At 42.2% G+C, this 13,143-nt stretch overlaps 1 protein-coding gene across 2 annotated transcripts in view; it reads left to right on the forward strand.

Moving 5' to 3' along the window:
* Nucleotides 1-7,547, forward strand: part of PDE7A (phosphodiesterase 7A) — an 85,553-nt gene extending 78,006 nt beyond the window's left edge. For both annotated transcript variants that reach the window (XM_018568342.1, XM_018568343.1), the window contains 2 exons: nt 3,106-3,186; nt 6,675-7,547. In XM_018568342.1, the coding sequence (XP_018423844.1) occupies nt 3,106-3,186; nt 6,675-6,844 (251 nt within the window). In that variant the 3' untranslated portion in view covers nt 6,845-7,547. The remainder of the gene's footprint in view (nt 1-3,105; nt 3,187-6,674) is intronic.
* Nucleotides 7,548-13,143: the final 5,596 nt, after the last annotated feature.

Consider the following 13,143-nt stretch of genomic DNA (forward strand, 5'->3'; position numbering starts at 1 on the left):
TAGCTTTCTTTTGACAATGTTGTGTTCAAAAATGTATTTTTATCTTGTAATCTATACACACAATAAGTAAACAAAAAATGTTTTTCTGTAGCTTAAATATTTTTCCAGTTTTTTTAAAATGACACTAAATTTATTTTTCATCTATTGAGGGACACAGAACTGTAATGCCTAGACAATTAGGTTGCACAGCTGACTTACCAGGAGGCTTGGACAATGGGAAACAAAAAACTAAAGTTAGGATGGCCCCTATATGTCCCTGCCTCCAACTAGCATGCTTCCGATTTCGCTAGTGTGCAAGGAGATTGGATGCCTTTTCTTATTTTTTTTTTTTCAGAGTAGTGTGCCCCCTTTCTTACTTGCAAGGAAGCATCCATTGCTAATAACTCCTGTACTTCCCTAGAGAGCCAATAGGCAGGAAACTCTGTTACCTTGCTGCAAAAATTCCCTATGTGGGATAGTGTAGCCCAGAGGCCTTTGTTACATCTTTTCTGTGACCAAGCTGTGGTAGTCTCCTTACATTTTGTTTTCTCTCCCTTCTCTATCAGACTAATATTCCTAGTGTTAATACTAGGATTCATACCCCTAAATCCTCTGTGACGGATTCTGCCCTTACAGCGCTTAGCCTTATGAACCCTAGGATCACATAGCCTTTGCCCAATTCCACATTGCTTCTTATTGATCACTTTAGTTGTCGGTCCAAGTTTTTTTTTTCCTTGTTCAGGTAGGTGGTTGTGTCACCTGTTTTCCTTATGATGGATGAATGGTTGTCCTCCACATTGCTAATTAAGGTCCATTTTAAGGTTGAAGTTTCTACTTACTGGTGTCTACCTGTCCTGGTCTGGAGCACTAGATTGATCCTCAGTGCCCTCCCCCTAGGTTGTGGTAATTCCATGTTTGGTTGGCCCTGGTTCTTCTAAGCTTCGTTCAGATACTCTTTGTGATATGGTTTGCACATCTATTAGATTTCTTAGTAGCTGTTGCCCAGCCCTCAGACTGCTTTTGGACATTACAGTTGTCTAAGAATTATTCTGTCCCTCAATAAATGATAAAGAAAATAAGATTTTTGTACTTAACATGAAATACTTATTTTCTGGTGTTAATCATGGCAAAGTTATCTGTAAGTGGAAAAATAATGGGTAAAGGTAGTGGAGAGGTGGAGGAAGGAGTTATTTAGGGTTAACAATGGGTTAAGAATGGGTTGAATACTTTTATTAAAAAAAAGTTATATGCAGATCAAAGGTCACGGCTTTTAATCTACAGGTGTAAACAAATGTATTGGTTCCCTTAAAGCTCATTGAAACAATGCTTCATTCCCCCTGAAAAGTTATGAAATGTAAAAGCAGTCATCTAATTTTATGCCTGCATGCCTTTAGTATGTCATAGAGCAAAGCAAAGAAAGTGTGAAAAGAGATGCAATTTTACTTCTTGAACAAAGATATATTCTAAAGGCGCCTGGACAGATTTGTTGGTACCCCTAGAAAAAAATGATATATAATTGGATCATAGTGCTATTTCAAACAAACGTTTCTGTCATTCATATCACAAATATCTTCAGTCTTGTGATCAGTCAGTCAGCTTATATAAATCTAGAAACCGTCACTCTGCTGTTTGGTGTCATCGTGTGCACCATACTGGACATGAACCAGAGAAGGCAAAGGAGAGCGTTGTCTGAGGAGTGCAAAAGGAAAATGATAAACCAGCATGTTAAGGTAAATGCTTTAAGACCTCTCAAGTAGCTTGATGTTCCTGTGACTACAATTACAAATATTACAAAGTTTAAAGTGCATGAGAGTGTAAGAAGAATATCGATCCCCTGACTGAACAGAAGGATCGTGTAAATGGTACACAAAGAGCCAAGGAAAACTTCCAAAGAGATACAGGCTGAACTTTAAGGTCAAGGTACATTAGTGTTTAATCACACTGTTGCTTTTTGAGCATTAGGAGGCTCAAAGGAAGACTCCACTGTTTGAAAGGAAAACATAAATAAGCCAAACTGGAATCGACTAAATTCATATTGACAAAGCACAATGTTGCTGGAAGAATGTGCTTTAGATGGAGACAAAACTGAAGATTTTTGCCAAGTAACATCAGCTCTATGTTCACAGATGTTCAAAAATGAAGCTTTCAAAGAAAATAACAACTTGTTATAAAACATGCAGGGGGCTTGGTTATGTTTTGGGACTGCTCTGCTGTATCTGGCACAAGGTGCAGGGCACAATAAGATCCCAAGACTTTCGAGAAATCCTGGATTGAAATGTACTACCGGTGTCAGAAGGCTCTGTCTTGCAGATCTCGGATCCTCCAACAGGATAATGACCCAAAACACACCACTAAAAGCACCCAAGAAAATTGGAGTATTCAGAAGTGGTCTTCTGTGAGCTCTGATCTGAATCCTATTAAACATCTATAGAAAAAGCTCAAACCTGTAGTCCTGGAGAAGGCATTCCTACGGTACCAACAAATTTCTCCACGTCTATACAGAAGACTCAAATAATAAATGCAATGAAACAATACATTGTATTAACTCAAAATCACTGGCCATCTTTCTGAAACTGTCATTTTACACAGGAGTGACTATTTTGACTGCCACCCCTGCTGTGTAAAGCTGGCCAAACACCTATAGATTTTCTGCAGATTTTCTATGGTCAGATGGAAAAAGTGCAACAGATTCCTGTGTGGATAGAGGAATCTCCCGCTGGGCCATGCTTCAGTATCTTGCTAGTCTGCCCCACTGACTCTTGAACAATCTGATTGGATGCAGGCATTGTTCAGGTATTTTAAGTATTTTGACAGCCAGCGGGGCTGACTAGCAAGATACTGAAGCATGGCGCAGCGTAGACACAGTTTAGCGTAGATGGAAGAATCTGTTGCACTTGTTTTCCATCTGACCATAGAAAATCTGCTGAAAATCTCTGTGTATGGCCAGCTTTACACCAAGTAATTCCTGCCTGTCATTTTATTAGCTGGAGATAACAGTGGGGGCAGAGGGGCAGGACGTAAGGGATATTGTTGACGTTGTTCAAAATCCTTAAGTGGTTAAACACTGTACAGATGTATTTGTAATGTATGATGAACATGGACTGATGACCATTTTTTGTGTCTTAGGGGATGTGGAACGAAAATGCAACCTAGACCTCAGTCCTCTGTGTGATCGGAATACATCCAACATAGCCAACATCCAGATTGGTAAGGAGCACCAAGGGTGGCAGCACATTTAGACATTTTGTTTCTTTTTTTTACATAGTTATACATTTACTTTATGAAAGCATGATTTGATTATACAGTATGAAGCTGTACAAGGTAAATTCTTAGCACATAAGTAACATGAAACTCCGTATGAATAACTGAGAAAAATCCTTAGGGCCACTGCAATTCTATGGCTTTAGGCTAGCCTGAAAATTCTCACTTCGCTTTACTCTGAGCATTGCTGTTCTCCTACCCCAGCTGAATTCTCAGTAGAAAAAGAAAATTCAGCACTGACTCATTAAAGAACATTGAAAAACAAACTTTTTTTTTTTTTTTTTTAGCCATGTGTTTTACTGGGGTAATTTACCTTGACTTCCTGTCCTGTAGACACAACAGGAAGTGAGGAGGATATCTTTCCACAGTGAGATAAATTGCCCCTTAGATACTTGTCACAGGACCTTGACCAAATGTCCTTGTTGTCCTGTATTCCTGTTCTAGTAGCAACTAAAGATTTTAGCTTTACTTTTTCATTCCCCCAATGACATTGGTGATCAAGATAGTTTAAGTGAATGAATCTTTTTAATGGGGACACCTACATTAATTTAAAAAAAGACAGAAAACCTGACGGTGGTTATACCCATTCATCACTCCCTCCAAATCCAAGTTTATCTTTGCTTGTACTCCAACAATAGCATTATAACCATAAGTGTCTATTGCGCTAATCTTTAGTTATTGTCAATACAACTTTAATTACGTGTTTAAAGAGGTGCCGGATTTCAACAGACAAGACTACTTTTATGTTGAAGATGCACTTTTTAGAAGTGTGTATAAAAGATTTATCATTTATGCTTTTACATGTATTCTATGCTTTTTATATTTATTCTAAAAAATGTTTGTATATGCATTGTCATTTAAAGCCCAACTGAATTTGTTAATTTAAAACTGGCTAAATGCATTCCATTTTGCACAAAACAAAAGTTGCACAGTCTTAATTTTCTATAGAAAGCAGCCACAGCCTAAGCCTGTCCCTGGCCAAAATACTGTAGAGAAAGGACCTCTCTGTGTGGAAGGAGTGGTCTCTCTGCAGAATTCTGACATGTCCCCTGCTGAGTCAGACCCACAGCTTTGCAATAGCAATCTGACTCAGCCGTGGGCATGTTGGTCTGCATGAGGACCACTGCTTCCCCACAAGAGCAGGGACCAGGCTTTTCTACTCAAGCTGTGGATGGTTCCTAAAGAAAACAAAATGTAAAACTTTGCACCCCTTTTAGTTTTGATGCACCTGGGATGTATTTCGCTGATTCAAAGTGAAAGCTCTCTTGGGTTTTACAGTTGTATTGACAGTCACTACAGGTGATCTTATTTGATATTTATAGTTACGTATATATTTCCTATGCACTAAAAGGCAAGGATTCGGAGACAATTGTGTATACTGATGCCTACAGGAGGATTTGGTTCAGCCTAATATAACTCATCCCTCTACTATCATGGATATCTTTCCTTTACTGAGGAAAGTTTAAGTGTTTTTACCAGCCATTTTTTCTTTTCAGATTATTTTCTTTAAGGCTTAATGCACAGGCTGCTTGAGCTTTTCTCTCTTAAAGGAGAACTATGGGGTCAATGTTTTTCCCCATAGTTCTCCTTAGGGTAACGGGAGGACACAAACTAGCGTCCTCCCGTTACCCTAAGCTCAGTACACAGCAAGCTACAGCTCGCGGTATACTGAGACGCCGGAGCGGATCCCGACGTAGATGACGGGATCCGCCCAGCTGCGTGAGTGACAGCTGGCTCTGCCTATCTAGAGGCAGAGACAGCTGTACCCGCCCCCTCCCCCGTCCGTTCCGCCAGTCAGCGCTGGCAGATCGGAGCGGGGAGAGGGGAATCCAGCCCCTCCCCCTGTCACGGCAGAGAGCCGTGACAGGATCGAGAGGTGAGCGAACCCGGTATGTGTTCGCTCACCTCCCGATCTACTGAGCCGACCTGTGACAGTCTCATTGTCACAGGTCAGCTAGAACTATGAGGTGAGTGAAAAGCACTCGCCTCATAGTTCTCCGTTAATGCAGCGATCAACCTCTGTTGTGACCCAGTCTTGAAGACCCACTAATAAGTAGCCCACATGGACTAAACACGGTCATTTATTAGATCCACTGGGTTCCGGTAGCGCCTTCCTGCCATTGCTCTTGATCTGAAATCCTTTTTTTTTTTTTTTCTTTAAGCGACCATGAATTTATTTCAGAAGGGTCACCCCGACGGTCCCCTGTAAAATAATAGGTGTCCTCAGCGGCTGACAAGCTGCTTAACAAAAATTCCGGGTCTCCTGCCCCCCTTCCCCGCCACTGCCGACAGCTTCTCCTCCCCACCTGGAGCCACTCCATGCTTCTCCTAGGATCCCTGCTGCTCTCCCCCACCTGTATGGGCTGAGGCAGGGGAGATCCGAGGAGAAAATGTCCCCTGAAGCCGGCAGAGGAGGGAGCCGCTTGTAAGGATGGCCCGAGCAGCAGGAGACTGAGAGCGGAGCCGCTGTCATCCTGTCAGTTTCAGGATGACAGCTGCTCTGTGTGTGACCGAGCGGAGGATCGGTAAATATCACTGTGTGCAGAACAAACACGAGTGATTTCTGATCACTCCAGTGTTTGTAAACAACTGGGAACACATAGTCCCAGTTAGGAATAAACAGGAAGTGATTTACATCACGTCCTGTTCATTTATGAGTTTCTGAATGGGTAGAAATAGAGGCTTCTACCCATTCATAACTGGATGATGGTAAATATTTTACTGTCTCCAGAACTGCCTCTTCATTCAGAACAGAGGCTGCAGAAAAAGACATTGGGGACTCTGTGTCCTCAATTTATTTTTCTATTTCAAAAGGGAAATGTCAGGGGTCTGTTTAGACCCCTGATATTTCCCGGAGACCCCCCCTCCCTATAGAAAAAATAAGAGACAACCCCCCTTTACCACCCCATACACACGCACCATATTGTGGTGTATGCCACGCACATGCGCTGTGTTGTTAGATCACAGTGCTTGATATATATATATTTTTTTTTTGTAATGTAACATTCAATAACTTTCAGCACGGCTTGTTACAAACTGAGGCATGCTGAAAGTGGGAGGAGTTATAGAAGGCTGGTCACTTTGTCAGTTCCAAATCCTCCTGTAGGCAGATGTATAACCCAGTTGTCTCTGAATCATGTGTTCCTCAATGCATTTCCAAGAAAAGGATTTACAGCAACTTCAAAAATCCAAGTTAGAACAGTTGGCAGGAGTTCTATCAGTTTTTTTTTCTGTAGCTGTAAGTACCCAGCCTGCCTAAGTAAGCGTTTGTATCCATTGGCGACTGCTGTTCTGCATAAAGCATAGCTGCATAGTTAGACTTGTTAAAACCCTCTGGGACCCTTGTAGGTTGCTCTGAGAGTGATCAGATGAATGAATTGCACTTTAATCAATGTAATTGACTTTATTTTGTTTGTCTTTGCTTTGTTGTGAAGGTTTTATCACCTATTTGGTGGAACCATTGTTTGTGGAGTGGGCCAGGTTCAGCAACACCAGACTGTCACAGACCATGCTAGGTCACGTGGGACTAAATAAAGCCAGCTGGAAGGGAATGCTGCAGGAACGGTCTAGTAGTGAAGAAGCTGATCCTGCATTTGATGACTGACCTATTTTTTTTTTTTACCTCAGGAAGATTGTGCACCATGAACCTAGAGCATGTATTAAAGCAGGTTATCTTTTGGCGGAACTATCAGAGACAGAAAAGGTCTTGGTGAGAAAGCAATTGAGCCTGATTGCCAAGGGTTACACATTAAGAAAAATAATGCCAGCATTATTTATCTCCAAGTTTTCCTTTAACGTGTTATTTTTTTTTTCTGTTGACCCCCTCCATGGGAAGACCTGAACATAGAGCAATATGCACATACCTCAGTTGGCTTTTGTATCAAAGCTTGAATATGCAAAGCACAGCAATGACTGAAAACTGCAGGAAGATTCTTATGTATGTGCCACAGGTCCCTCCCCCTTTTTTTTGGGTTAAAGGAGAGTTCGTTTTTCTTAAAATGGAAGAAACCTTTTGTCAGCGCCTGGTGAGAACTCTCCAGAATTTAGTGACTGATCTTTTACCTTCCACTTTGTATTGAATTCTCTGTTAGAAATGTGAAGTGCCCACACTGCTTTGCTGCCTAGGCAAGGAATGCTGTTTACAAATACACTGAAAATACTGACTGAAAACTTGCCTTGAAGCATGGTTGTGAAGGAACCACTAACTGGATATTTGTTTTGTATGATTATTTAAGAGAACAAATTTGGAAATTTGGACTGCAATCCTCCCTTACCCTTGACACCACCAACTCCATTTTATTTACCACTGATCTAACAGAAATAATTTGTAATAATTTAACAGCAAAGTACAAGGAGTGTATCCTGGCAGTTTGGCAGAGCTACCGTTAAATGCATTGCATGCAATTTTGTTTTTCCTTTTTCCACTACTGAACACTTGAACTGCACAGAAAAGGTGAAATTAATGTAAACACCATATTCAGCTCAGGGTATTTGCCAATCTGAAATAAAGAGGGAAGGGAATTGTCGTTCGGACGAGGGTACAAATGCCTTTTTTGCTGCAGCGTGCCTGTGTGTGTTGAGAGGGGCTGTATTGTGTGTCTGTGTGTGTGTGTGTCTGTGTGTATGCGTGCATGCAGTTGGTTTTGTGTCTCTCCCATGGGTTTGGATCTTCCTCACAATAGCTTTTGCCTGAACGCCAACTCCCATAATTTTTAAAAGTCTTTATAGATGGTGGGAGTTGTAGGTTCAGCTCAGCTGCTGTGCTGACTCTGCCACCCATGGTCTAAGTTTTGGTTCAGTCGTCACCGCTGTAGGATGACTAAACTGTAACAAATTGCTAAAATGCCTTAATCTATGCACAAAGCTAAGTGACCAAACGTGTTTTGTTTTTCTTCTCTTTATATGTGCACTTGTTTAGTTTTTTTCCATTTTTTTGTTTCCTTTTTTCTTTTCTTTTTTTCTTTAGTGAAATAGTTTTGTGGGATTTTGTTGTATGATGAATTGTTTTTAGGACCAGTGGCAGGACTAATTTTAAACTTAAAACATTCCATTATTTTGTAATTTGTTTTACGTATAGTGAGCACAACTGTTATGTAGGTTAAGAGAAAAAAATGGTGCTTTTTTAGTTAATTTGTATTTTCCTTGGTATTGCTGTTAAAGACTGTTTATCATCTGTTTACAGTTCGTTGCAACAGACAACATTTTTTTTTCTTAGGCCGGGGGGAAGACTGCTTAAGCGTGAAGCCATTTGTACACGGCTTTGCCATACTCATTTTAATATGTGCCTGTTGCTGTTCAGTTTTGATGAATAAAAATAAAACAAAACAACTTTTTATTTTGTGTTGCTTTTAAATACTGAATGTCTACCATTTCTTGGCTATCAAAATACATTATTTTGGAAGACCATAAAGGTTGCAGAACGGCACAAGTGTACTTGTAATCAAAAGATAAAATAACAAAGCCAGCTTTTGTTGCAATATTCACTTTCAATCTAGAGCTTTCCCCAGTGGGAGTTTTTTCTTTTCTTTTCTGTCATTAGATGTCCCTAGTCTGATGGCCAGCATCGTTCAACCCAGTCTTGCTGGGTCAGTAGTAGGGATGCAGCGATACCGAGTATTTAGGCGAGTACTCGTACTCGCCCAAATGCTTCAATACCTTTCCCTTTACTGGAACTTCCGGTCAGATGGAGATTTCCTCTAAACGGTAGTGCCGCAAGGGAACATGGAGCCAGGAAGCTTGCTCGATGCTGATTGGGCGGGAAGCCGGCTTTCCAGCCAATCCGTGTCGAGCCAGGCAAACAAATCTGATAATATGGCGACACGACCCCCACCCTGCAGACAAATCATCCCCCTCACCTAGATCCTTGGCAGCAGTCATTACCGTACCAGTCCCTCGGCCAGCTGGGCAGACAACGCTCTCCGGGATCTACCCACGTCTCCTGCGTGATCGGCCCTCAGTATGCTACTGCGCATGCGCAGGATTTCTGAATGAGCGTGCTGGGCAGTCTGTGCAGTAGCAGGCCGAGGGCCAATCACATGGGCGCTGTACACACAGGAGACGTGGGCAGACCCGGGAGAGAGTTTCCCCGAAAATAAGACTGTCTTATATTTTTTGGGGGGCTCAAGAAAACACACTAGGTCTTATTTTCGGAGTAGGTATTTATTTATTTTTTATGTACAACAATCCACACTTATTCATGTACAAAAATATGGTGATCAGGGGTGCCGTGCCTTTCCAAGAGCAATTTGGTAACCAAACACTGGCCAGAATGAGCGAAGCGCGCTTTCACTATGGATTCCTCACAGGCGGAGTGCATTTGGTATCACTCCGCCTGTGACAGGAGACGGCGCTATAGAGGAGGCATCGGCTTATGCGGCTCTGCTCCCTCCGCAGCCGCCTCGCTTCCTCTAGCGCTGACTTTGTTTGCACCGCTGATTCTCTCCCGCGGCTCTTCAAGTTCCCCCTTATGCCACCACTGGCCCTGGGAATGGTCACAACTAGGCCTTATTTTCGGGGTAGGTCTTATATTTTATCAATTTCCAAAAATTGTACTAGGTCTTATTTTCGGGGGAAACAGGGTATGTAAGGGGAATTAGGTGCCTGCAGGGTGGGGGTCGGGTCACCATATTGTCAGATCTGTTTGGCCGGCCTCGATGCCAATTGGCTGGGAAGCCAGCTTTTGAAAGGGAATTTGTAAATTTGGTTTATTTCCCAGTTTGCATTAACTGGTCTCTTCCTACTTTGAGTGACTTTAATGTGTCAAACCATGTAGGGTTTGACAAATGGCCTCAGTGATGGATGGATTCCTTTTGATGGAATCTACCCATTTTGGTAATGTCCCTGTTTCATGGAGTGGATGAAGCAAATGTTTGGAACCTTGTGCTTTAGTTGTGATGGCTTGTTACAGGCATGTTAATTTGTCTCGCGTGGCATGGTTCCCTCTGCATTGGAGAACCTTGTCTTGAGTTGGCTTCCTGAGTTGGACTTTGCTGAACAACACCAAGGTGTTGCAGTGTCTTTGTCTCTGGGAAGCTGTGGGGGCGTATTGTGCGGGGGCGTGCCTCACTCTGGCCTCATCGCTGGCCCACAATACATGTCCATGTGGACCGAAAGGTGTCTGAACACAGTGCATAGCTGTTTGTTGTGTATGGGGTTGTGTAGCCGCAGACCACTCAGTGTGCCCATTCTGACTCGTGTCCATCTCCATAGCGCCTACCTAGAATGGGCACATGAGGATCGGAACAGGACCACCGCAATGGAAGAAGATGGCCTGGTCTGACTAATCACATTTTCTTTACATCATGTTGATGACCGGGTGCTTGTGTGTTGCTTACCTGAAAAAGAGACGGCACTAGGTAGGATACACTATAGAAAGAAGGTAAGCCAGTGGAGGCAGTGTGATGCTTTGGGCAATGTTCTCCTCTGAAACCTTGGGTCCTGCCATTAATCTGGATGTTACTCATTGAAACTGTATTCCCTGATGGCAGTGGCCTTTCAGCAGGATAATGTGCTTGCCCCACTGCAAAAATAGTATGAGGAACGCAACAACGAGTTTCAGGTGTTGAGTTGGCCTCCAAATTCTCCAGATCTCTATCCAATCAAACAAGTTTGGGATATGCTGAAAAAACATACGATCTATGGAGCCCACACCTCAAAACTTACAGGAATTAAAAAGGACCTGCTACTGACTGCTCAGTGCCAGATACCACAGCATACTTTCAGAGGTCTAGTGGAGACCATGCCTTGACAGGTCAGGGCTGTTTTGGTGAGCTACTCAATAATAGGCCTATGGTCATAATGTTAGGGCCAATCCCTGGCTTCATGCAGTGTCTGCTAAATTCAGATGTTTTCAGGTAACACATTTTCTCATCTTCTAGTTTGTTGACCCCTTGCTTTCTGTAGCCTTAATACCGGTACTATCCTAACAATATTGAAGCCTGGCCTCTTTGTGCTTTGACAAGTTCAGAGATACTCTCCTACTGTTCTAGTTTTTTTTTTTTTACAGTTAAAAATTGGCCAAATGTATTAATATCGGGCGGTTAGGATTGGTACGAGCATAAACAAATGAATGAATCCAATTGTATGGACACAACTCTTCTCAAACTGCAATAGAAGATGGATTGGTTTTGTAACCTCTAAAGCACATTCGGTCTCTTAGAAATGACTTGGTACTATGACAAACAGTTTCTACAATTCTAGATCATAGAACACAAAAGTGACAATAATGTAGATGAGCAACTTCTTTATTTTTTGAAAACCCATTATTGAACGGCACTTATAATGAATACAACTGTTGCTCGGGCTTCAACGTTTCAGACTTCTAAATGATACAACTAAAACTCAATATACAGTATAATATGTTATTAATCTAAAATAATATACAGAACCACGGTGCGTTCCAGTTTTGGTTGCTATTGGTAAAGTAGCAAACAATAAAAAAAAAAAGGAAATCTCTAAACAAACTAGAAAGTCACACGCATTCAAAGTACAACGTCACTGTTAACTTCACAACATAACTTCAATGTTATGCTGATAATGAGCTAGGCCTGACAAAAATAAGTGTTAGGAGAGTTTGTCTGCTAGTCAATGGGCAGCTCAGTGTTGTAATAAGAAACATGTCATCCCTTTAAACCTGCAGCACACCCTCCAAATACATGACCAGAGATGAAATGGCAGGAATGTTTTCCTTAAAGCATACCTCCTATGAGTGATGTGAAGGGGTATCATTGGCTGGCCTCCTGAAAATGCTATGAGTCACAAACCTGTAACATGGAGGGATGTTATACAAGCGATTCGCCGGCTATATGCTTGCTTCTAAACGGGCATCGCTGCCTGGTTTTAAATTTAGGCAGTTTCCTGCGCTGTGCACGAGTGGGTGGGGCCAACAGGCTCTGTTGTTTTTTTTTTTTGTTTTTTTACAACGACCGGCCGTGAGACGGTTAAAGCAGCACAACCGTAATACCATCAATAATTTGATTTCTGAGATGGATGTGGATGAAGAAATTCAACAGCTCTTCCTCTCTGGCCCAAAGCAGACACTTACACCTACTTGTGCTTTGGGAAGACCTCAGTAGATAGAAGTACCGCAATCTGAACTATGCCACAGCATGCATGTCATAGGTCCTGTACAATCTCTGACTGTAATATACATTGGGGGGAATTTATCAAAACTGGAGCAGCTGTACACGGCAACCAATCAGCCTCTCCCTTTCATTTTCAAATCTTAACTGAACACACTGAAGAGAGATGCTGATTGGTTGCCATACACAGCTGCTCCAGGTTTTGATCAATTGGCCCAAATGTATTACCATTCCCATGTGTACAGTCTTATTACTACTTATGGATCACTTAAAGACTGAACTAGCCTATACACGCTTCAAATTTCAGCCAGTTCATCAAAAAATCAATTTGCTGCAAGGCATCCCTCAAACAGCTGATCGAAGGAGCAGGTCAGAATTCTCAGAGGAACAGAGCTAGCAGCCAATCATCTGCTAGTTCCGTTTGGGTATTCTGACAACAGCGGGTGGCCACTTTTTATTGTTCAGCCTGCGGGTTGAATGAAGAAAAAAAAAAATAGAACAGTGTAGGCCCAGCTTTAGGCTTTGTATACAGAAAAGTGGGTAATGCAATGCCTCTGACATCAGACACAGTCACTCCAAATTCAGGGCAGCCCCCTCCATCAATGTATACTCCCTGATCCACAACCTCCCACTGCAGGAGCCTACCCAGGTCCAGTGTCTGAGATTATCTGGATGAATGACGACATGGCCCTCACCCATGTGACAGTATTTGCATCTGTGATTGGTGCTTAGGTCCCAGCACAGTCAGATAGCAGAGGTCACATGCTCCCTTGAAGTCCCACTTTATTAAAAGCAACAGAGAAAGGGTTTTGTTGAGGGAAAA

The sequence above is a fragment of the Nanorana parkeri genome, unplaced genomic scaffold, assembly GCF_000935625.1.
Source record: "Nanorana parkeri isolate BGI_ZX_2015 unplaced genomic scaffold, ASM93562v1 scaffold1173, whole genome shotgun sequence".
Classification (NCBI taxonomy): domain Eukaryota; kingdom Metazoa; phylum Chordata; class Amphibia; order Anura; family Dicroglossidae; genus Nanorana; species Nanorana parkeri.